This window comes from Paroedura picta, chromosome 10, assembly GCF_049243985.1.
Source record: "Paroedura picta isolate Pp20150507F chromosome 10, Ppicta_v3.0, whole genome shotgun sequence".
Lineage (NCBI taxonomy): Eukaryota > Metazoa > Chordata > Lepidosauria > Squamata > Gekkonidae > Paroedura > Paroedura picta.
This window is the reverse complement of record NC_135378.1, coordinates 27,205,579-27,227,813: the sequence shown is the minus strand read 5'-3', so window position 1 is coordinate 27,227,813 and position 22,235 is coordinate 27,205,579. Positions and strand designations below refer to the sequence as shown.

Sequence of the window (22,235 nt, the reverse complement as noted above, 5' to 3'; positions counted from 1 at the left end):
AGAATAAAAACAAACAAATGAAACTCAGCTTGCTATATTAGAAGCCACCATACCAAGCTAGCATCCAGTAGGCCTCTAAACTGAATCTCTTTGCTAAATGGAGCTACAGCAAAACAGCACCTTATCGTACTGGTCCATGGTTTATTTTCAAGGTCTATATATCGTAGGCTGAATCAGTGACAATCCTTGATTTTAGATGCCACATCCTACCAGTGCACCTCACAAATACCATATAAATAGAATTTTTTTAAACTCAGGTTTGGTCCACCCAAGAGATAAATGTCATTCCTCCCCCACCAACTCTTCCTGAATACCCAGTTTACAGTCAAGCCCCTTCATTTGTCTGATCTGCCATACTAACAAGGAAATCTGAACTGGATTCTAATACTACACACTATTCCCAACACCCTTCTGGCTAAGCAGGGGTAGTCAAACTGCGGCCCTCCAGATGTCCATGGACTACAATTCCCAGGAGCCCCTGCCAGTGAATGCTGGCAGGGGCTTCTGGGAATCGTAGTCCATGGACATCTGGAGGGCCGCAGTTTGACTACCCCTGGGCTAAAGTATCATGGCCTTATCCTCACACTGATTTGAAAAGTTTGCATTCCACTACTGCACACGCAACCAGGACTACATGCCTTCGTTCTCTTTTCTATGACAAAATAATTTTGTGGAGATACTGTGATCGAGAACTCATGCCTCCTAATATTTTTATTGGTATAGTGCTGTTAATTTTATTAACAATTTGTCCTGTGTAGAATAAAAACTAGGGGTAAGTAAACTATCTGATTCTGTACAAAAGTGAATTGTGTAATACAGGCTAGTACGTTTTGGTGAGAATCCCTATAGGACCTGTGGATTGTTTTTCTATGTAACATCAGGACATAACATTTCTTTTAAAGGAAGCAAAAACAAGAGTTAGGTGGTTTTTTAAAAACAGCGATATTTTCTGATCCTAAAAGATGCATTTGTTACTAGAGTTTACTATTTCAGGCATTCAACTTTTATTTAAATGATGGGTTTTATTACTGCATACCTTCAAATCCATGTTGTTCTGTTGCACAACCGATGCACAATAAAATGTTAAGCCTGTCTGGTATGTGTCTGGTATGGATGGATGAGATCCTTGCACAACGCTGATTCAATGCCAAGTTTGCCTGCAGGAGGGAAAGGGAATGTGGAGCAGCCAACCATCTGAGGACTTCGAAGAACAGGATTGTCCCTCTTCCCCAAAAAACTTTGTTCCTGGGAGGCAAAAGAAGGGTTTGCAGGAGGAATTGAAGGCAAGACTGAAGAACAATGGCAAAGCACCTCTTCCCTTGAAACCCCCTTGAAGGATCAACATAACTCAGTGGACACTGGGCAGCAGTTTTTTGATTTCAAGATTTAAATCTTCAAAAATGTGCAACTGGGTATATACCACAAAGTTGGCTGCCCATCTGTCCAGTCATTGCATTCCCGGCAGCGTGAGGAAAATCCAGTGCCTTAGTGTCCTAGCACATACGGTATTCTCACTTCCTGAAACAAATGACAGCCCCTTTTCATACTCTAAGAGAAGAGCTGGTTTTTTGTACCCCGCTTTTTAATACCCAGAGGAGTCTCAGAGTGTCTTGCAATCGCCTTCCCTTTCTCTCCCCACAATGAGTTGGACTTGGAGAGCTCTGAGACAGTCCCAAGGTCACCCGGCAGGTTGGATGTGGAGGAGTGAGGAATAAAAGCCAGTTCTCCAGCTTAGAGGCCACCATGCTTAACTGTGACACAAGCAGGCGCTCTTAAGCAGAGCTGGGGGCTACTGTAGTGGCCAATTCACTGTTTGAAAGGCTGGGGCAGACCGTTGAAACCCTGTCCCAAAGTGTATTGATTTATTTAGAAAATGGATATGCTGCCTCACAGCAAAGAAAACCCAAACTCTTACAACAGGGAAGATCTTGGTAAGCTAGTTGTGGGCTAGAAAGGGTGGCTCGGCTCCTTCACACCCCACAGGTATCAGAGGAGGTAAAGGTAAAGGTATCCCCTGTGCAAGCACTGGGTCATGTCTGACCCTTGGGGTGACGCCCTCCAGCGTTTTCATGGCAGACTCAATACGGGGTGGTTTGCCAGTGCCTTCCCCAGTCATTACCGTTTACCCCCCAGCAAGCTGGGTACTTGTTAGAGGAGACACGTCCACAAACAAGGAGTTCCCATGCAGTTCCTTTCAATACTTGTCTTGACCCAGATTCTTGATGGGCTAAAGTGGGTTCTGGAAGCAGCAACATGGCATCTTCCCACAAGGCCAAGGGCTCTGTCATTACCTTCATAGTACAGGAAGGAGTCTCACTGCAAGCTGACAAAAGGAACCTCAGAAGGACGTGTGTTGTCATCCTATCCAGTAGAAAGAAAATACCACCAGCAGCCAGCTTTCTGACTGAGGTAAATCTTTTATTTGAAATGGGACAGCTACCTGAGGAATTAGCTATCATGCAAAGTGGCTTATCTGTATTGTGACTCACATTATTGGATGACCAAGGAGGAAGACTAAGCATAGTGCGGACAATCATTATTTATATTGACTTTGTACCATATTTTCCAAACTCTGTGGCTCGGAACATTGCCAGAAATGGTATCTTCAGACACCACAGAGTGACTACAGTGGCCACCACTGGGCAGGGTTGTCTCCTGTATCTGGCCAATCGAATCTCAGTGCTTTCCACCAATGTTCTCTGGAAGTCCCAAGACCATCCAACAAAGCCAAGCAAATCCAGAGAAATGCAACCAAGCCCACACAACGGCCATTCCTTCCCAACATGGACTTCACAATGACAACAAGTAAACTCAAGCTGCGGTTTTAACGATTTTACTGAATATTTTACAGCGACCAGATGGTTTTACAACCAAAACTAGAGTTACAAAAATAAGGTAATCCTCATAGGTAGCCTGTGCTTTTTAATTGCTCCCCATTCAAAACAATCATGACCAAAGATGGAAGAACTGACTAGGTTTTAACAGGTGCTGGTGGTTACATAATGGAAACTTTGTCTTTAAAGTTTACTCTTCTTCCTTACTCCTCATCCCAAGCATTAAAGCAGATGCATTTCCTGGTACTTTGGATTTGTAATAGTCAATCATCTTTTCCTTTTAAAAACTAGTTTAGTACTCTGCTACTCATTGCTCAAGATCTATTCATCGGAGGAACTCTGAAGGAAAAGGATTCTTCTGAGAAAATTGGGAAGGAGCCCCTCTGAAATTAAGCAACTGTGTATTCCATTGGCTCACAGAAATTTATGCGGGATCTTACATTTGGCTGACCGTGCCCCCTTCTTTATTACATTATTTTCCATGTGCAAGAGCAATGCAGAGCTTAGTGTTTTAAGGAGACAAGAGTATTCCAGGGATGGTGTTAAGAATTGGAGAAAAACCACATGATTGTTTTATTATGAATACAATATAACCAAACATGCCAACTATCTTGATGCCTCTTTGAAAAGTGAGGTAGCTCAAAATAAAACAAAGACACACCCTGAAAGGATTCTCAAAATCCTGGTAAGTAGACATCTTCAAGTTTGCTGTAAAAATGAACCCGCTTTGGAAAAAAGAATCCACTAGTTTATTTCATCATCACTCCCCAATATTGCAACAGCAACAACTTTCCCCAAAGACCACCTTCAACGGCTATGGCAGTGGGGCAACACATCACTCCACAGCACAAGACCCCGCCTCCCCTTGCGGGTCACCTCTTTATCTAGCCATTTTAGTGCAAAGAGTCCTAAGAGCAATAACGTCTGTATATAAAATTTTTGAAGAGTTCTACAAGTGGGGCGTAAGCGTCTTCACCAGATCTGAGCTGAACAGCCCATGCCTACTCAGAAGTTTAGCCAGTAAAAACAAAACACAATTATAGTGCTCTGAGACTCATGTAGAACAGATCCCAGATTATAATGAGCAGGCCTACACAAGAAGTGATCCACACAGTCAAAAGCAACCCCCCCCCCAAGGGTTTTGAGTACCTGGCAGGCATGCCACATGGCTGGCATGCCACATTCAACTGAGCAAGTCACAAGTGGTACTGACTGTACTATAGCCATTGCTCCATACCTCCCTCACACAGAAACCCCTTGTAGTATGTACATAAGAGCTGATTTCCTTGATTACATCAAGTAAACTCACAGAGTGATTAATGAACAGAGGTGAGTTCTGCTCTCATGGCTGAGTTCAGCATCTCTCATGAAAGTATGTCAAATACCAGCTTAAGTGCAAAATGCTAGTTTGGGTACAACCAACTACTGAGACTGAAAAGGAAAGATCTTTGGGTTACAAATGACAGACTGGTGAAAAAGCTGAATCGCTGTGTAGGATTGGTCAATATTGCAAATTCCATGCTGGGAAATATTAGGAAAGGGATTGAAAATAAAATCGCCAATATTGTAATTTGCCTTTGCAGCAACGGTGCAGTCTCATTTGGAATACTGTGAGGCGTCTTGGATGCCGTCTCTCTAAAAAAGACACTGCAGAGAGCTAGGGAAAGTACAGAAGAGGGCAACCAAGAGGATTAAAAGGCTAGAGCACTTTTCTTATGAGGAAATGCAGACAAGTTGGGGAGGACGGCATGAGGGTGGTTTATAAAATTATGCATGCGATGGAGAAAGTGGAGACAGCTTGTTCTCCCTCTCTATACTATCACCCATTGGCATACAATGAAGTTGGTGGGACAAAAGGAAACGTTTACAATTGGGCAATTCACCGACAATGGATCTGAGGGCGGCCATAAGTACTTTAAGAGGGATTTAAAGTAGGCAGATTCAGAGGAGTGTCCATCAAGAGCCTACGGTGACTAAAAGGAACCTTTGTATTCTTGGTAGGCGAATTCCAATTGTATTCTTTCATTTTCAAACACCGGTGTGAAAAAGCAACATCTGAATGAGCCTAAACTCTATTGCCCTGTTTGCCCTCCTCCAGGGCCACTTGTTGGCTACAGTATGCAATGGGATGATGGACATGAAGAAGGGTTGGCTTTTATACTCTGCTCTTCACCACCACAAGGAATCTGAGAGTGGCTTATGATCTCTTCCTTCCAAATTTGCGAGGCGAGTGGGGCTGAGAGAGTTTTGAGAGTACTGTGATTGGCCCTTAGTCACCCAGCAGGCTGCATATGGAGGAGTGGGGACTCAAACCCAGTTCTCTAGAGAAGAGTCCACCACTTAACCACAGGAGTGGCCAAACCATGGCTCTCCAGATGTCCATGAACTACAGTCCCCATGGTGTGACCCTGCAGGGCATCTCTTATGACCTAAGAGTTACCCTGAAGCCAGTTTAGGGCAACATTTTTAATGGTTTGCCCCATCAGCTAAACCCCACAAACCACTTTGGAGACACCTGCAGTAGCTATTTGCCGATTGGCCCAGAAGGGCTGCTATTTGAGAACTGATGAGTCCCAAACTAGCCATCCCCAGGTACATGAAGCACAGTTCAGAGCTAAGCCATATAGCAATACCACCTCAAGCTACAGAGAGATAAAGCAGCGCTTAGCATAGGGTCGCCAGCACTAGATTGGGAAATACCTGGAGATTGGGGGGGAGTGGGGACTTCAGTGGGGTATAATGCCATTGAGTCCACCTTCCAAAGTTGCCATTTTCTCCAGGGGGACTGATCTCAATTGCCTGGAGAGCAGGTCTAATAGTGGGAGATCTCCAGCCAGCTGGCAAGCCAAGCTTGACATGTTCAGTATTATAAGGAAACCTGGAGGGGGGGGGAGCAAAGCTAGCTGTTCAGAGCATCATTGGCTGCAATCCCACAATCAAGGCTGTAATGACTTGGGAGGGGCAAGAAATGCCAGCAGCAAATAGCTACTGCCACAGAGGGAGGTTCCTGAGCTGTTTGTGATATGGGGTAGGGCCTAGCCGATAGGGCAAGCCATAAAATATTTCCACAAGGACAGTGCCAAATAAAGTTAAACAGGCCAGCCGCAGAACAAATGATGTTGTGGGGAGAGAAATAGAGGAGATGCCATTGCATTCCGTATTTAGAGAAAGTGAACTTAAGAGGGCCCATGGAATTTGGTGAATGGGCAGCTATGTGGGGAAATTTTAGCAGTTTCAGCCTCTTTTGTAAGCAATAGCGGGGGGGGGGGAGGTCTGTGCACACGCATTCATGCGCACAGATTGCTCCTTTCCTCCCTCTCTCCCAAAGCCAGGTCCTCTGACCACATGGATGCCTACCTATTCCAATTCCTGCCTTTCGTTGACTCGATACACTCAGACTGTGACTGAAGAAAGAATGCTGAGACCTGATTCTCAATGGATGAGTAGGAAGTGGGAAACAGCTTGTACTCCCTACCTAGTTTAAGGCGGCCCTCCTCTCTCTCTCTAGGGAGTAATCCTCCTTGAAAAAAACGGGAATCGCTGTTGAGTAGGCCCGCTTGAGTGCTCCCCAAGTGCTTCAAGGTCATCGCATTATCTAAGGCCGAAGCCAAAGCCGAGGAAAATTACCTAATCCTGCATTCAACCTCTATGCAAATGTGAGAGGTGACCTCCCTGAATCGAATAACCCACACAAACGCCTGGGGAAACGGAATGGACATGCAAAAAGAATTACCAAGCAGACACATTTGTATTCAGTTCCATGACATTTTAAAAAACCTGTAGAATGACAATTTCATTTTAAAGGAAGTCGTTTCTAAGGTTTTAACACACTAGATGCAAACTGTTTGTCAAAAACTATGAATATCTAGAAAGTCAGCTTGGTATCATGGTTAAAAGCAACAGCCTCTACTTTGAGGAGTCGGGTTTGATTCCCCACTCCTCCTTCACGTGCAGCCAGCTGGGTGACTTTGGGCTAATCACAGTCCTGTTAGAGCAGTTCTCACAGAACAGTTCTGTCAGAACTCTCTCACCCCACTTACCTCACAGGATGTCTGCTGTGGGGAGATGAAGAGAAGGCGATTGTAAGCTGCTTTGAGACTCCTTCAGGTAGTGAAAAGCAGGGTATAAAAGCCAACTCTTCTTCTTATAACATTTTGTTATAATTGTCCCAAGTGGCATACAAAAATGGGGAAAGAAAAGCAGACAGACATCCTTTCAAAACATACATTTGCACAGAAACCCGATGCCACCACATCTCGCCTACCAACAAAAGCAATCCAAAACACCTAACTTCATCAGACGGTGCAAAATGCTACAATTTCATTGGAGTATAGAGTTTTCCACTTATGACTTTGAAAAATCTGTGTCATCGCATGCCATAAGCCCCGATTGTCATCTCTTTCTTCCAAAAAGGCTATTGTGTTGATTTCCCCATTTGGATGTTGAGTGTAGCCCATGAATCCTACTTGATATTTTCGCTCAATCATGAAAATGGACAATGGAACATCAAGGAACAATCCAGATATGCAATCCCTGGTTATCACTATAGCAAACCAAGGGTCTCCGAACTCTCTGTGACACCAGTGGAAATAAGCCACTGGCATCTACAGAGATGAGGGCAAGAGGACAACAATTCAGGAGTCAACACGACAAGATAAAGATCCAATCATATATACAGGCTGACACAGTGCGCTGGGTCCAGTGATCTGTTTGTGTAAGAACCGCAGACCCACTCCCACTATCACTTAGCAGCCCACCAACCAACATGGCTATTTCTCCACAGCGCTCCATGACCTTGAAATCAACTTTCCCAGTGACGAAGTAGACAGACCTGCTAGGAGAAGTGGGGAACATCAAGGATGACTGGCACGGATGGAGGTAGACTGAACCTCAGTTGCATTTTTTTCCAATTCAGACACTTAAGTGCCAAAGAGTCTTCTCCCTGGCCAACACAGAGGCAGTCTAGACCATGGGTAGTCAACCTGTGGTCCTCCAGATGTCCATGGACTACAATTCCCATGAGCCCCTGCCAGCATTTGCTGGCAGGGGCTCATGGGAATTGTAGTCCATGGACATCTGGAGGACCACAGGTTGACTACCCCTGGTCTAGTCAACGGCAAATGAACTACCAAAATCAGGGTTATTTGATAGCCCTGCATATGCTTCCAAAAACTACCCTACAGATCACTACCAATGTTCCCAACAATCCAGTGTGGCCCAAATATTATTAGCATTTGCACGAACCATGCATTCTTTTCCTTACGTAAGAACGTTGTTCTTTTTTCATTCAGAGAGATTTGGATCTGTTTATTTGGATCCATTTATGTCAAAAGAGTGATGATGAGGGAGGAAAACTGACATCCGCACTACAGTCTGGTTTGTGTTTTTCTTTCTGAACTTGTCTGCCCCCGTCCTGAAATGCTTCTCTGCCAACAGTTTGTTCCACAGTCAAGGACCTAAGAATGGTTTGCTAACCGTGCACTTGCACCCAGCAAACTGACCTTGATGAGGATCAAGTGATGGCAAAAGTAATGAAATGCTGGCCTCAGAAGACAAACCCAGCGAGACATCGCTCACTTCTCTCTAAAACCGCCCACCGAAAGACATCAAAACATTGCAGCAGTTCTTCCTGGGCCAGAGCAAGATGATGGGCAGCATTTCTCTCCAAAACCACATGTGGATCAGGAGGGCCCTCTGCCCAGGACGCTCAGTCTGGCCATCCTGGTTGGTACAAAGAGGAAAGTTCTACCTCCATCAAAATCTTAGCATGTTATGCCCTCAGACATCTGATGTCCACAGGAGGGAATTTCTACAGTTTGAGAACCACCGGTTCCACTTTCACAGATTTGAAGGTCACCACCATACAGGGACACACAGATGCCTTCATTTAGGAAGACAAGATCAGTTTACGATGACAAAGGAGATCAGAGTACCTACTGAAGTTGTAGCTTTATACAGGTATTTACAATCTGCCTTCTTCGTTATGTATTTTAATCATTTACTTGCAGCTATATTTCTAGTTAAGATGCAGCTCCGAGACAGCCTTGTACATAAGAGTTACTAATTTGCCTATCGATAGGTATGTAAATAATATGTGACGCCCCAAAAAACAAAAAAGTTCCCCACCAGGTTGCCTGCCTGGAAATAGTTACATATTACATCGCCAAGCGACTAACAGTACAATCTTATGCATGCCTACTCTGGAGTAAGTCCTAATATGTTCAGTGGCGCTTACTCCACAAGTACGCACAGAACTGTAACAGCACAATCAGGCATCCCCTTTCCTGACCAGAGAAGGGATCCAACGCATACCCAACGAGATGCCCATCTGAATGAACAGAGAACCATTTGCACACGAAAGAAACTCACGTGCATACAGAAGTTTGGTGTGTACAAAAAATGACTAGTTTACAGTGAGCATTACTCAAAATGCAATTGCTCCAGCCTCAGAGTAACTGCATAGCAAGACATGGGATATTTATAATAATTACACATACAGAGGAGGGAGCTGCAAGTATTTAGCACTTGCCCTGGTCAAATCAGGACTTCAAAAAGTAGCTCCTTCACCTTTAAACTTCCGTAACAAAGTCATAGTTACACTAATTACAATATATACAACAACCTCTAAATGCTAGAATTTGGAATGTTACCAGGCTTAAATGCTATCAGTCTTTAAACTGCCAGACAACATGCTCTCTTAAGCTCTACTTAGATCAAAAGTGACATTTTGAAGTATTACAAACCCGGCAGCTGACATTTACGTCTCCACCAGCGTTTCCATCGGCATATGCTGCATCCCATGGCAGGACATCACGGGGCCACGCTGCTCTCAAGGTGACGGCCCTACTGGGAAGACCTCCAAGGATCCACCTTTGAGATACAATTTCACCCCCTATAAGCAACTGAAAGATTCTTAAAGTGCTTTACATGTTTTGTTTGCAAAGTGGATTTTTTACTGCCCCGTCAGTTACTAAGAGCTCGTTTTAAACACGGGTTCTCGTCACTGGGATAGCAGCCTTCCTTGCCCAAAAGAGCTATCACAGAGCACCCCCTAAACAGAACACAGGCATATGACCCCCCCCCTTCTTCTGGTGCCTTTCAAAAGGTCCAGTCATACGTCAAGCCTTAAGCAACCAAATGGCGTGCCTACATGGGAACTGGCCCCAAGGGCTGAGTCAGGGGTAGTCAAACTGCGGCCCTCCAGATGTCCATGGACTACAATTCCCAGGAGCCCCTGCCAGCGAACGCTGGCAGGGGCTCCTGGGAATTGTAGTCCATGGACATCTGGAGGGCCGCAGTTTGACCACCCCTGGGCTGAGTGGTGGAGGCTCATTTTTAGCCAAGGCTACAATCCTCAGAGCTCTTCCCACCAGGTGACACTTCCTCTGTCTTATATTAGGATCTTCCAAACTAAACGGTCTCAGGATTGTCTCAGAAGCCGAAAAATCTGGATTCCTGCTTTTTCACAGGTCCCGTTTTAATTAACACCGAAACTTCAAAATTAGGAAACCCTGGCTCGAAGGTTACCAGAGGCAACTCCCACGTCCAAGACGGCCGTTTTATTTCTCACAGCCAAGAAGTTTCAGGCTCTCAAGCCCATCTAACCGCTGAGAGATGTGACAGCCATGCCAGGTACAAACATATTAAATATCCTGACTGGGATCCCACAGAGCTCAATTTAGCTGCTGCTCCATCAGATTTTTTTTACTGTTTCTGTCATCAAATGGTAGGCCCGTAGCATTAACGTACGCGGCATTTGCCATTCCCCGCCGTTTCAAAGCGTTTGGCTGTGCGGCATGCTGAACCCGGAGAAACACGCATTGAAGACCCCCCCCCCCCTGAAAGCACAGAACTAGCTACCCAGCATTTCTCAAACAAGAGAGGGGGGCAGGGTTTTAAAGCCTTTCTGACGCATTTCAAAGAATGCTCAAGTCCTCCCTGCTGCCTCTGCGACTGACGTAGCAGATGGTGTAGACATGCTGAAAAGAGAAGGGATGCTCAGAGTGAGCACAGGGTGGATCTCAAGCTCATGAAATGGCACAGCCCCATTTCCCACTAGATGCCCCGCCCTGAAAGTTTGCCCGGGGAGGAGGAACAAAGCGGGTCTGCAGTGGGAGGGGTAACATCTGCCAAAATTCTCCTCCTCCACCGCCAACGGAAGTCCCTGCAACAAAACAGCACCTTTGGATTCAAATTTTTAGCTAGTTTGTTTCGTATCTTTCAGTGCCATGTAGTGGATCAGGGGATAAGGTAGCAGGGGCAAAGTCGTCGGGTGGATACAGCAAACGAAGATACAGAAGAGAAAGGAAGCCGCAGCGTAACCCACCATGTCGGCTTCCATGGCACAGCCCTTGCACCGGTTCCCCTCCCTGACGCAACAGGGGAGAGCAGACAGAGCCAGAGAAAGGCTAAGAGCCGGCACAGATTGATAAGGATTTGAGAACGACCTGCAGTCTTGAAGGGGGGGGGGGGGGGGAGGGAGGAGGCAGGAAGGCTCCCAAATCTCTAACTAATGTTAGGAAATAGCAGCCGAACAGGATGTGCAAACTGATTCACAAATGGAAGCTGAACAGCAAATATATAGAGACTATATTTTCAGAAAGTGACGTTTCAATAACTTAAAGTATATAGTCCCTGGAATTCAATCTCCACTACAGATCCACAAGTAGAACGGAAGGCAAGAGCAGCTGTCCTGGGAATCCAGTTCTACGAAAGCCTTCGCTCTTCGGAACAGCAGCTGGCTCCAAGGAACTGGGAGGATGGGACGACGCGGAGTCTCAGAAGCCTGGCCAGGTCAGACGCTGCCCTGCCTCCTCCACCAAGCCGATCCGGAAGGGGCCTCTCTCCAAAGACGACGGCTGCCGAGCTTACAATATCTCCAGGTCTACGTGTCGCACCTCTGGATTCCGTTGCTACAACCAAAGGAGGTGGGGTTTTAATAGCAGCTCAGTCCTGCTCTCTGACCTCTGCTTGCAGGAGTAAAGCCAGGGGAAGCCAAAGGCAGCGCTCACATCTCACCCTCCTCCCACGACCCTACATGCCGTACCCCCAGATGCCGGGGATCCCCAGCTGCATGCGAACATCCCGTGGGCCTTTGAGAAAATTGTTCTGTTTGGCATAAACATTTTGTTTGGGATGAAATTGTGCATGTATGAACTGAAAGCCTAGTTGCTATACTTTTTGACTTACCCTTGTACACTTTAAATCCAGCCTCTCTCAACTTTTTTACCATTGAGAAAAACCCTGAAACATTCTTCAGGCTTCGAGAAACCCCAGGAGTGGCGTGATTGTGCGGAATATGGTTGGGAGGCCTGGCTGTATACATGCCCACCTGGGGCCCCTCCCCTTCCCACCCCCTCCAGGCCCACAACTGGCCGATTTGGGAGGGGGGGGAGGTCGACATGACTGCGTATGACCATATCACCCGATAAATGTTTAACAAATTTAAGAAATATATGAAATTAAATAACTCCCACACATTTAAGAAACCTTTCCAGGGCTGTCAAGAAACCCTGGTTGAGAAAGCCTGCTTGAAATATATAACCCCTTAACCGAGGCATATTTAGCTACTACTTTCATGGAGCTCTGGAGCATTTCTATGCCCATATGGCAGGCTTGGTGCAGGAGAACACCTCAGAGGGTTATGCCCCAAAACCAAAGAGCAAAACTAAGCACGGGAGATCAAGGCAAGTTTTCAAGGCCCTGTTGTAGCTGCTTCTGCACTGGAGCTTCCCAATTATTACAACAAGTAGTGAATGTTCCTGAGAATAATGGGTGGCAAACGTTTAGTTGACCACCAGCCACCTTTTACCTTTAGCTCCTTTTCAAGTCGGTCAACTTCGGCTCCTAGCGTGTCAATAATATTTTCGCCATGCTTAAGCATGAAAATCTCTAGCTCCTCCAGAGTCTTCACCTGCTGGATTTCCTGTCATGAAACGAAGGGCAAAAGGATCAGAGAGAGACACAGAACACAAATAAGTCACTGTCCCTGTTTTGTTTGTTTTTTGTAAAACGTATAGAACATAACCTGAGCTCCACAAAGAAGATCTGGATTGTTTGGAGAGCCAGCGTGTTGTAGTGGTTAGGAGCGGCGGCTTCTAATCTGGTCAGCCAGGTTTGATTCCGCTCTCCCCCACAGGCAGCCAGCTGGGTGACCTTGGGCTTGTCTCAGCCGATAGTGCTGTTCTGACTGAGCAGTGATATCAGGGCTCTCTCAGCCTCACCCACCTCACAGGGTGTCTGTTGTGGGGAGAGGAAAGGGCTGCTTTGGGTAGAGAAAAGCGGCATGTAAGAACCAACACTTCTTGTTGTACCCCTCTTTTTGCTACCCAAAGGATTTGCAAAGTAGCTGACAACTGCCTTCCCTTCCTCCCCCCACAACAGACACCTTTGTGAGGTAGGTTGGGCTGAGAGAGCTCTGAGAGAACTGTGAATGGCCCCAGGACACCCAGCTGGCTGCATGTGGAGGAATGGGGAATCAAATTCAGTCCTCCAGATCAGAGGCCACCGCTGTTGCTTGTTTACTACTTCAACCAACCTGTAACAACTATCCCCCTACCAACTACGAGGCAGAAAACAAGCAGGACGATCAGTTTAATATCTATCCTAGACAGGATACGTACAAGAAGAGTCGTATATACAAATCTGAATGTAGTTAGAGTTCCAGGGATTCTGCACAGGTGCAGAAAAGCCGCAGGATCTGGAGAATCTAAGCTTTAATATTTTAAAGCAAAAATGAAGGAATATTGTGGCAAACGTCACTCAGTTTTCTGCAGCTGCCGCCCATGAACACGAGAGGACGTAGGAATGTATGTGCAAAATAAAAAGCATCCAGGACAAAGCAAACTTCCATCCATCCATCCCGCCAACTCCCACGGAGGCTCATGATGGCTAACAATGAACATAAAACCCCCAATAAAACCCATAAAACAATTTAAAACCATCTAAAATCCAACCAATCAACCTTAAACCATCCAATACTCTGCAGCAAAATAACCTAATTCTACCCCCCAATACAGGGGTAGTTAACCTGTGGTCCTCCAAATGTCCATGCACTACAATTCCCATGAGCCCCTGCCAGCTTTTACAGGGTGTCTGCTGTGGGGAGAGGAAAGGGAAGGCGATTGTAAGCCGCTTTGAGCCTCCCTCGGGTAGGGAAAAGCGGCATATAAGAACCAACTCTTCTTCTTCTTCTAGTCCATGGACATCTGGAGGACCACAGGTTGACTACCCCTGCCCTAATAGACCTCTTTCGTCTTTAATCCGCCCCTGGTAGCCCCATAGGGCTCAATGAGGGTGGGGGGGGGCCTTCCTTCCGCAAGGGGAAGGAGAAACATGCAGTTCAAAAAACCAAGAGAAATTGACAGCGTATCTCCGAAACATACTTGCAGCAGCTGCTCAATGTCTTGTCTCTCCAAGTAATACCGAGTCACGACCCGTCCGTCAAAGTCTACTTCTGCCTTGAACCTCACTTGGCTCATCCCCATGTCTGTGGCTTTAACATCATGAATTGCTCTGAGGGAAATGTTTGGAGAGGTGGGATGAAGCGAGAAAAAACAAGGTGCTTCGGACTGACCCAAGTTGGCCGTCCGACAGAAACAGTTCATTTAAGAAATAGAAGTTCCCTAGAAGCTTAACAGGAAACATCCACCGAGTCAACCTGTGGTCCTCTAGATGTTCATGAACTACAATTCCCATGATCCCCTGCCAGCAAACAGTGGCTCATGGGAATTGTAGTCCATGAACATCTGGAGGACCGCAGGTTGACTACTCCTGCATTAAGCCCACTACTACCACCACCACATCATCCATTGGTACCCTCACATTAGCTGAACACAGGTGCGTCCTCGGGGGGGGGGGTCGACAAGGTCTGTCGTCGCTCTCACCTTACGGCAGGGTCGCTCTCTAGTAACTCCGTCAGCCTCTGCAACTGCTCGGGCTGAATGGATCGCCCCAGCAGGGCTTCTGTGTTGGTATAGATGAGGAACGCTGAGACGGCTCCCAGTAACGTCCCCACACCCAGAGAGCCCAGGCTGTCGTAGTATGGATTACCTGCAGGATGTACAGCAGAAGTAAAAACACAGAGCTTTTTGTACGTTTGCCTCTGTACTGAGTTTCCTTCCTCTTTTTTGGTGGTGCCTCCTCGTACTCCTTTAGTGATGGAGCCACCCATCTCATTAATCAAGGAGACAAGCCAATGAGCCGTGGGGGAAGGGGAGATACTTGGGAAGTTTTCACCTCCTGGGTTCTGGGGGCAAAGAAAACAGCCACTATCCCATCCCCGCATTTATTTAACCTTATTTATTCTTTAAAGCAGGGGTAGTCAACCTGTGGTCCTCCAGGTGTTCATGGACTACAATTCCCATGAGCCCCCTGCCAGCAAATGCTGGCAGGGGGCTCATGGGAATTGTAGTCCATGAACACCTGGAGGACCACAGGTTGACTACCCCTGCTTGAAACTATTTATACACTCACCTTTCCTGTTGGCTCAATGCGGTTTACAGAAGAGCGTTTTCCTTTTCACCCGCTCTCAACACTCTATGACTCCTAAAGCCTGCTCAATCATCCTCAGGCGAATTTTAGTTTCTTTGGGTGGAGGGAGGCAGTCTCTTCCCTTTTAGTTCATTTTTTTTAAGTCAGTTTCTTTCGACTCTCTGAGTAGTTTGCCAAGTATGTAGAAATCCCTCCCTTTCCCACATTTAATCAGGAATACCTGTACCAAGGTCCATGTGATGCAGATGCTCACCTGTTAAGGATGTCAGACCCATGCACGTAGCCGCCAACATCACTCCCAGAACTGCTGCAGTATCTTCTAGCAACACAACATTCGTACTGGGGTCACGAGCCTGAATGACTGAACAATTAATAACTCATTATGCCGATGCATGACTGCCTTGCACTATGTCTGTCTTTAGTCATATGAAAGCCAGTACACTTAACAGAAACAAGGATCTGCTACATGCTTTACTAGGAGGAGAGATCTGTGTGTAGGGATGAGGGTATATGAGGGTGCCAATTTCACCCTCCTACAGCTGCCCTCCACACTTCCCCAACATTTCAGACTGCCAGGGGGTGAGGAAGGGGACGGGACATGGACACACAGGCAAAGAAGTAACACTTTAATGCCGAGATCTTTCTGACATGATGCAGCCCAGTAAATACTTCTACTTACTTCTTCAGGTCACTGGAATTAAGGGGATATATACTACAAAGAGTACTTAAGAGCCATTTCCTTAGCTGCTACAAATAAGTTGGGGACTGTAAGGACTTGGGCAGGGGTGAGCAACACGGCAAGTTCCCTTCTTGCATCCAAATCCCTCCCTCCCACGGTAGAACAGCACTTATAAGTCAAGTGAACAGCCAAGATTGGGTGTGCTAATCTCTTAGCCTGCCCTCTTTCAGCAAAGCTCCTCTCTCCGAATCCCATGAATCCGAGGGCTCCATGATCAAGTTCTGTCTTCATCATCAGACAGCAGGGAGCAGATCTTTCCGTTCACAGAACACTTTCCCACCAACTTGGCAGGGAGGGGGCCCCCGGGAACACAGAAGCCCCAGTCTACAGGGGGCCCCTTTGCTCGGCCTTTCTGACTGGCACTCAATACTAATTGCTATTCAAGGGGACAAGGTTGGGAAGCAACAGGAAATCAAGAGGATTTCTTCCCCCCCCCCCAAGGTTAACTGCACCCGTTCAAAAGAAGAAAAACACAGGCAAAATTAGCAACCTGCCCCATTCTAAGGGCACATACCATATTGATAGAAGGACAGCCCTTTGGCCCGGGCACTTCTTCGGATTTCATTGATTGCCACAAGAAGAGTAGCTAAAAAACAAAATGAAGACAGGAAAATCAAAGAAGCAAAACAGAGGGGACAACAGGGGAAGCAGGAAATCCATTCTGGTTCCCTTTCTAGCCCAAAGTCCCTTAATATGGGTTCAACATATCAGTAAGATAAAAAGAGCTTTTTGGGGACCTCGTGTTTTACTACCTAAAAGAGTCCCAAAGGGGCTTGCAATCACCATAACCTTCCTCTTCCCACAACAGACACCCTGTGAGGTAGGTGAGGCTGAGAGTTCTGTGAGAACTGCAACTGGCCCAAGGTCACCCAGCAGGTTTTATGTGTCTCAAAGTGGCTTACAATCACCTTCTTTTCCCCACAACAGACACCCTGTAGGAAGGTGGGGCTGAGAGAGTTCTACGAGAACTCTGTGGGAACAGCTCTAGGGAACAGCTTTCTGGCCCATGGTTATCTGGCAAGCTTCATGTGTCTTTAAGCAGCTTACGACCACCTTCCCTTCTACTTCCCAGAACCGGCACCCCCTCTGAGTAGGTGGGACTGAGAAAGTTCTAAGAGAACTGTGACTGGCCAAGCTGCCTGTATGTGGAGGAGGGGGGGAATCCAACCCTGTTCTCCAGATTAGAGGCTGCTGCTCTTAACCACGACACCACGCTGCCTCTAAAGTGTGCTGCTGCCATACAGTCCAGCCAGTATAGTCTTGGATCAACTAACGCTGCAGCTTTGTTAACATTTGAGCCTTTGCCAGCCAGATAAGCGAGTGGAAGGGAGGCCTCCAGAGCCTTATGGAAGCAGCTCTGGACCTTCCAGAGGGAAGAGAGGGATGCGAGGATAAACAAACACACACTCTTAGGCCATCGTGTAGCCTCTTGGGGTTCCCTTTGCATTCTAAGCCTTAACACTTGAAACATGAAAATGCTTATGCACTGGGCAGCAGGAGTCCACATGTTTTGCAAAAAGGCAGACGGCAAAGTGATGGCAGTCAACATACCTCCTTCAGATACCAAGGACCCTGCTAATATACAATAGGCCTAAAAAAAGGGAGAAAGAGAGAATTTAGTTCTATGTACAAAAAACAACAAAGTCTTGAAACTGACACCAAACATAAAAGCAGCCTCCTGTGAGTCAGATCAAATGGCTCTCTTCCATTAACTCAGGAACCTTCCACTGGGCTGAAAGGGGCGGGGGGGCATGGGAGGGCCAAGTCCTTCCTCTCTTAGCAGCAAGGAATGGTGGGATCCAGCCCTATGGCTGCCCCACAAAAACAATGACTTAAACAGGTTTGCTGGCACCACAAAGGAGAAAAGCTTGTTGGCCAGGCTTGCACAGTTCCCCATGTTCCTCCCCCTTTTTCTTGCATGCAGAGCTTGAATGAAAGCAGCAAGCTGGTGTGACACCCAGCAAAATGGGATCTCCTCCCCCAGGTTGTTCAGAATTCCTAGCAGCAGTGGGGAAGGACGGGGGGCACTCCAAATTTGACAAGGTGGTTGTATTTGGACATCATGCTAGGTAAGCTGAGGCCTACTTCCAACTGGGAAGCGATCGGTTCAAGTGCTCCAGATGAGAGGGAAATGAGAAGAGTATTGCAAAGTCCTGTTCATGAGCACACCAATGAGCCTCTAATTCGAATTCCTCATGAGGTCTGAACACAGTCATTATTGCAGACTGGACAGGTACAGCATTCAAAACTATAAACCGGGGTCCCCAATGTGCTCCCTGTGACGCCTTTCCCGGCATGCACCAAGGGCTTTAAGGAAGTTAGTGGAGCCAGGTGCAGCTTTTGCCCCTAGCAAGGCTTATGATTGGCTGTGTGGCTTTTAAAAACATTGCCTTGGCGGCAGCTGATACAATACCGTGGGGAATCTTCATTGTGTTGCTGAAGGTAAACTGTGGCAGCTACTTTGTATCTGGTCTGTCTCCTGTGGCCGCCATCTTGTGCCTGTACTCCCCACTGCTGTATCGGAATTCCAAAGGGGCCTCCAGGCTCAAAATACCTGGAGACCTCTCTTAAACTACGTTAATTGGGGAAAGTCCACTTATGCATTTTCCAAACATTGGCTTGCGTACACAGAGTGAAGACCCTTGTGCTGTCACTCGGGAAGAAGAAGAGTTGGTTTTTATACCCTGTGTTTTACTGCCCGAAAGAGCCTCAAAGTGGCTTACAATCACCTTCACTTCTCACAACAAGCACCCTGTGAGGTAAGTGGGGCTGAGAGAGCTCTGACAGGATTGCTCTGTGAGAACAACACTACCAGGGCTGTGAGGAGTGCAAGATCACCCAGCTGGGTGCATGTGGAGGAGTGGGGAATCAAACCTGGTTTGCCAGATTAGAAGCTGCCATGCTTAACCACACCACCCTAGCCACCAAGGTGCCCATGGGTCAGACATACCCAGAGAAAGGACTAGAGAACCACTCCCCCCCCCCAGGTGGCTAGGTTGTCTCATATGCTATCTCAATTTTGAATCTGAGACATAGATCATAATTTAAAGCACTTGGGCTGGATTATGCAGATCTGCAGTACAAAAGATGCTTTCCCCCCAGGGCCAGAAGCCTTCAGTGAGGGTTAACTGGCTCCTGCATCAGCCAAAGGCCTCTCACTCCAAGGGAAGGTGCCACAATTCGTGGGACAGAACTGCAGAGCCTCACCCCGTCGCATTAAGGCCAGGAAAAGCTCGGCTTACCCAAAGCAGTGATTCTATGGATTGAGGGTGCAGCAAGCCCATCACCCCGTGATACCACGAAAGTCCGGCGCCCATCATGAAAATGCCAACGCCACTGATCAGGGACGCAATGTAGCGCATGTTTGCGAAACCATATCTGGATGGGGAATGGGGGGAAAAGCACTTGAGTAAGCTCTAATGAAAAAGCAGCAGGGAAAACGCCATCCCTCCCCTCGCTTGCAAGCAGCTGGACAATTAACACACCACCACTGGGAACTGTCCTCCAGAAGAGCTTCATGAAGGTCCTGAACATGTTTAGCAAGCAGGAAGAACAACCCAACTGCAGTCGTAAAACTGCTGCTTCCCCACCCCCCACTCCCAAATTAGCAGGAAGCCAACTTCTACCTTTTTAAGGAATGCTTTTCAAAGCAGGCCGCTTATCAGGTGCCGCCTTTGGGAGAGTTTCAGGCCATGTCCGGCTAACCCGCACAAGCCTTTCCAGGCTGAATGAAAAAGCCTAAACTGGCGGGCTTTTCATCTGCTCTTGCATGAGCAGTAGTCAAGAATTAGGGTATGAAATCAGAATCACTCTGAATCAGAATCACTCTGAAGTAAGGACATGGAGGCAAAGGCTGTGATCAGTTTGACCAAAGCAGTAAGAGCCTCAGAAATTAACATTAAATGGAGGGAGGGGGGGGAAGAGTCCTTACGGATGGCTTGAATCGGGAATCCTCACAGACTGGCTGATTCCGAGGGCTAGCAAAGCCTGAAAAGAGAAAAGAGGAGAATTTCTGAGTCTGCCAAGACTATGGAAAAATTTAAAATTTAAACTGCTTGTCAGAAGATTTAAAGTAATGCCTGGGATTAGCCCAGGTTCATATGTAGATGGAGAGCACCAAGGAATATTCAGAGCCGTGGCACAGAGGCAAACAATCCCTCAATGTCTCTCGCCTTGAAAACCACACAGTCGCCGTTCAGTCAGCTGTGACTTGACAGCACTCTGCCACCAAATTTAATCTACTGGTGTAGGCCAAGAAGAGAGTTTAGCTAAAAGAGAAAAAAAGGTAAAGGTATCCCCTGTGCAAGCACCGGGTCATGTCTGACCCTTGGGGTGATGCCCTCTAGTATTTTCATGGCAGACTCAATAGGGGGTGGTTTGCCAGTGCCTTCCCCAGTCATTACCGTTTACCCCCCAGCAAGCTGGGTACTCATTTTACCGACCTCGGAAGGATGGAAGGCTGAGTCAACCTTGAGCCGGCTGCTGGGATTGAACCCCCAGCCTCATGGGCAGACAGCTTCAGACAGCATTTCTGCTGCCTTACCACCCGGCGCCACAAGAGGCTCCAGCATCTCAATAGCCCTTCCCCAAATCTGCGCAAAACATCCTCCTTAAACAAAATATTATTATTATTATTCTTTCTTGGCCACCCCTCTCTAACAACACTCTTGGGGCAGCTCAAAACAGTTAAGAATTCATACAATAAGTAAAACCATAAACATTTAAAACAGTTTAAAGGAGTAACAAATAATCCAGAAAGCATGCCCCGTCACGAAGACCTGGGGTAGGACAGATCAGAGTTTGCCCGGGGTTGGATGGGACAGAGAGGGAGTGGCGGGTCAAAAAGTGTCAGCCCTGGCCTCAACCATATGTGTGGTGGAAGACTGCCGTTTTGAAGGCCCTTTGAAACACTCTGAGCGCAAATTTATTCTGTCGTTTTAGAACTCCAGCAACAGCATGAGACCAGCCACTTAACATGTCTTGGCTTTAAAAGGCCTCACAAAGAAAGGAGTGCACAAGAGCTATGTGCAAAATGTCAAATTCCTGGTTTTGCAAGCTGTGTTTTTTTACAGCCATATGCAATCCCTAAACACACAAAAACAGCATGTATGTGCAACCTCATCAAAATATCCTAAAGTTCACAAAGGCTTCCATAGAGAGACTGTGCATGGGCCCTTGTGAAACAAGCTTCTTAAAACTCATCTTCGCAGTGTCAGGACTGCGTTAACAAGGTCCCTGAACTATCCAGTTTACAGCGTGCACCATCAACCATGGCTGGTCCCGACCACCGAATCGTGTCACTTGCTGCTGGGATTGGAGACATCTAGGAGGGAAATCAGGCAGATGGATGCCTTCCAAAATGAAACTGAAAACCCCAGGAAAGTGTTATTTTGGTATTTTTTTATTGCTATGCCTGTTCTTCCACCTTGCTCCGAATTTCAAAGCCTTCTCTCATATACAGCAGCCAAAGTCAGTGAACGCAGATCCTGGTATCTCCCTTTAAGGAACTTGAGACCCCCTTTTTATTGTGGCCAAGCTGAGCAGACAGCTTTCCAGAGATCCTCAGCTTTAAGCCGTCATCCTACAGCTCTGAACCTGTCAGCATTTTCGCTCCTACAACTGAGCAGCTAGGGCTCGCAACATGAAATGCTCATCACTTAACGCTCCTCAGACCCAAAACGAATTTTTTTTCCCTTGTTGTAGTGGGTAATTTTGGAGCAGAAGGCCATTGCTTTGGAAAAGTGCAACACACTTTTGAAAGGAAGCCACAACATGCTCCTTGCAGCCAGCAGGAGTTGTTCAACTCCAGGGAAGGCCGGACAGCATGTTCCTTCTGGAACCCCAGAAGTATTCTTCTCAAGGCCTGTAGATCAGCCTCTCTGTCAGAACCCCAAGGTTTCTGCCATGATTTATCATTGTACTTTGAACCTACGTGTATCCATTCTGAAATGTACTCCCATTTCGTCTTCTGTATCGCTCTTAGAATTAGGCGGTGTTCTCCAAGGTCACCGTAGCTGCTTGTTATCTTGTCTGGCTGGCCTCCCAGGTCTTGCACCTGCATCTCTAACTATTGTGTCTGGGTGTTATGTGAATCTCAACGGTCTGGGAAAGGCAGGAAACTGCTGGGGTAAGAGCTGGGGTTTGACTTGTACTCGTCGGATTCGTCCATG

At 46.9% G+C, this 22,235-nt stretch overlaps 1 protein-coding gene across 1 annotated transcript in view; it reads right to left on the bottom strand.

The window, feature by feature from the left end:
• Positions 1-11,406: 11,406 nt before the first annotated feature.
• The window catches only part of SLC30A9 (solute carrier family 30 member 9), a 30,571-nt gene continuing 19,742 nt past the window's right edge, over positions 11,407-22,235 (bottom strand). The window contains exons 10-18 of the mRNA XM_077301828.1: positions 19,997-20,052; positions 19,308-19,443; positions 17,617-17,656; positions 16,580-16,651; positions 15,580-15,687; positions 14,720-14,885; positions 14,219-14,348; positions 12,646-12,759; positions 11,407-11,746 (exon numbers count right to left, since the gene is read on the bottom strand). Of these exons, the coding sequence (XP_077157943.1) occupies positions 11,702-11,746; positions 12,646-12,759; positions 14,219-14,348; positions 14,720-14,885; positions 15,580-15,687; positions 16,580-16,651; positions 17,617-17,656; positions 19,308-19,443; positions 19,997-20,052 (867 nt within the window). The 3' untranslated portion in view covers positions 11,407-11,701. The remainder of the gene's footprint in view (positions 11,747-12,645; positions 12,760-14,218; positions 14,349-14,719; positions 14,886-15,579; positions 15,688-16,579; positions 16,652-17,616; positions 17,657-19,307; positions 19,444-19,996; positions 20,053-22,235) is intronic.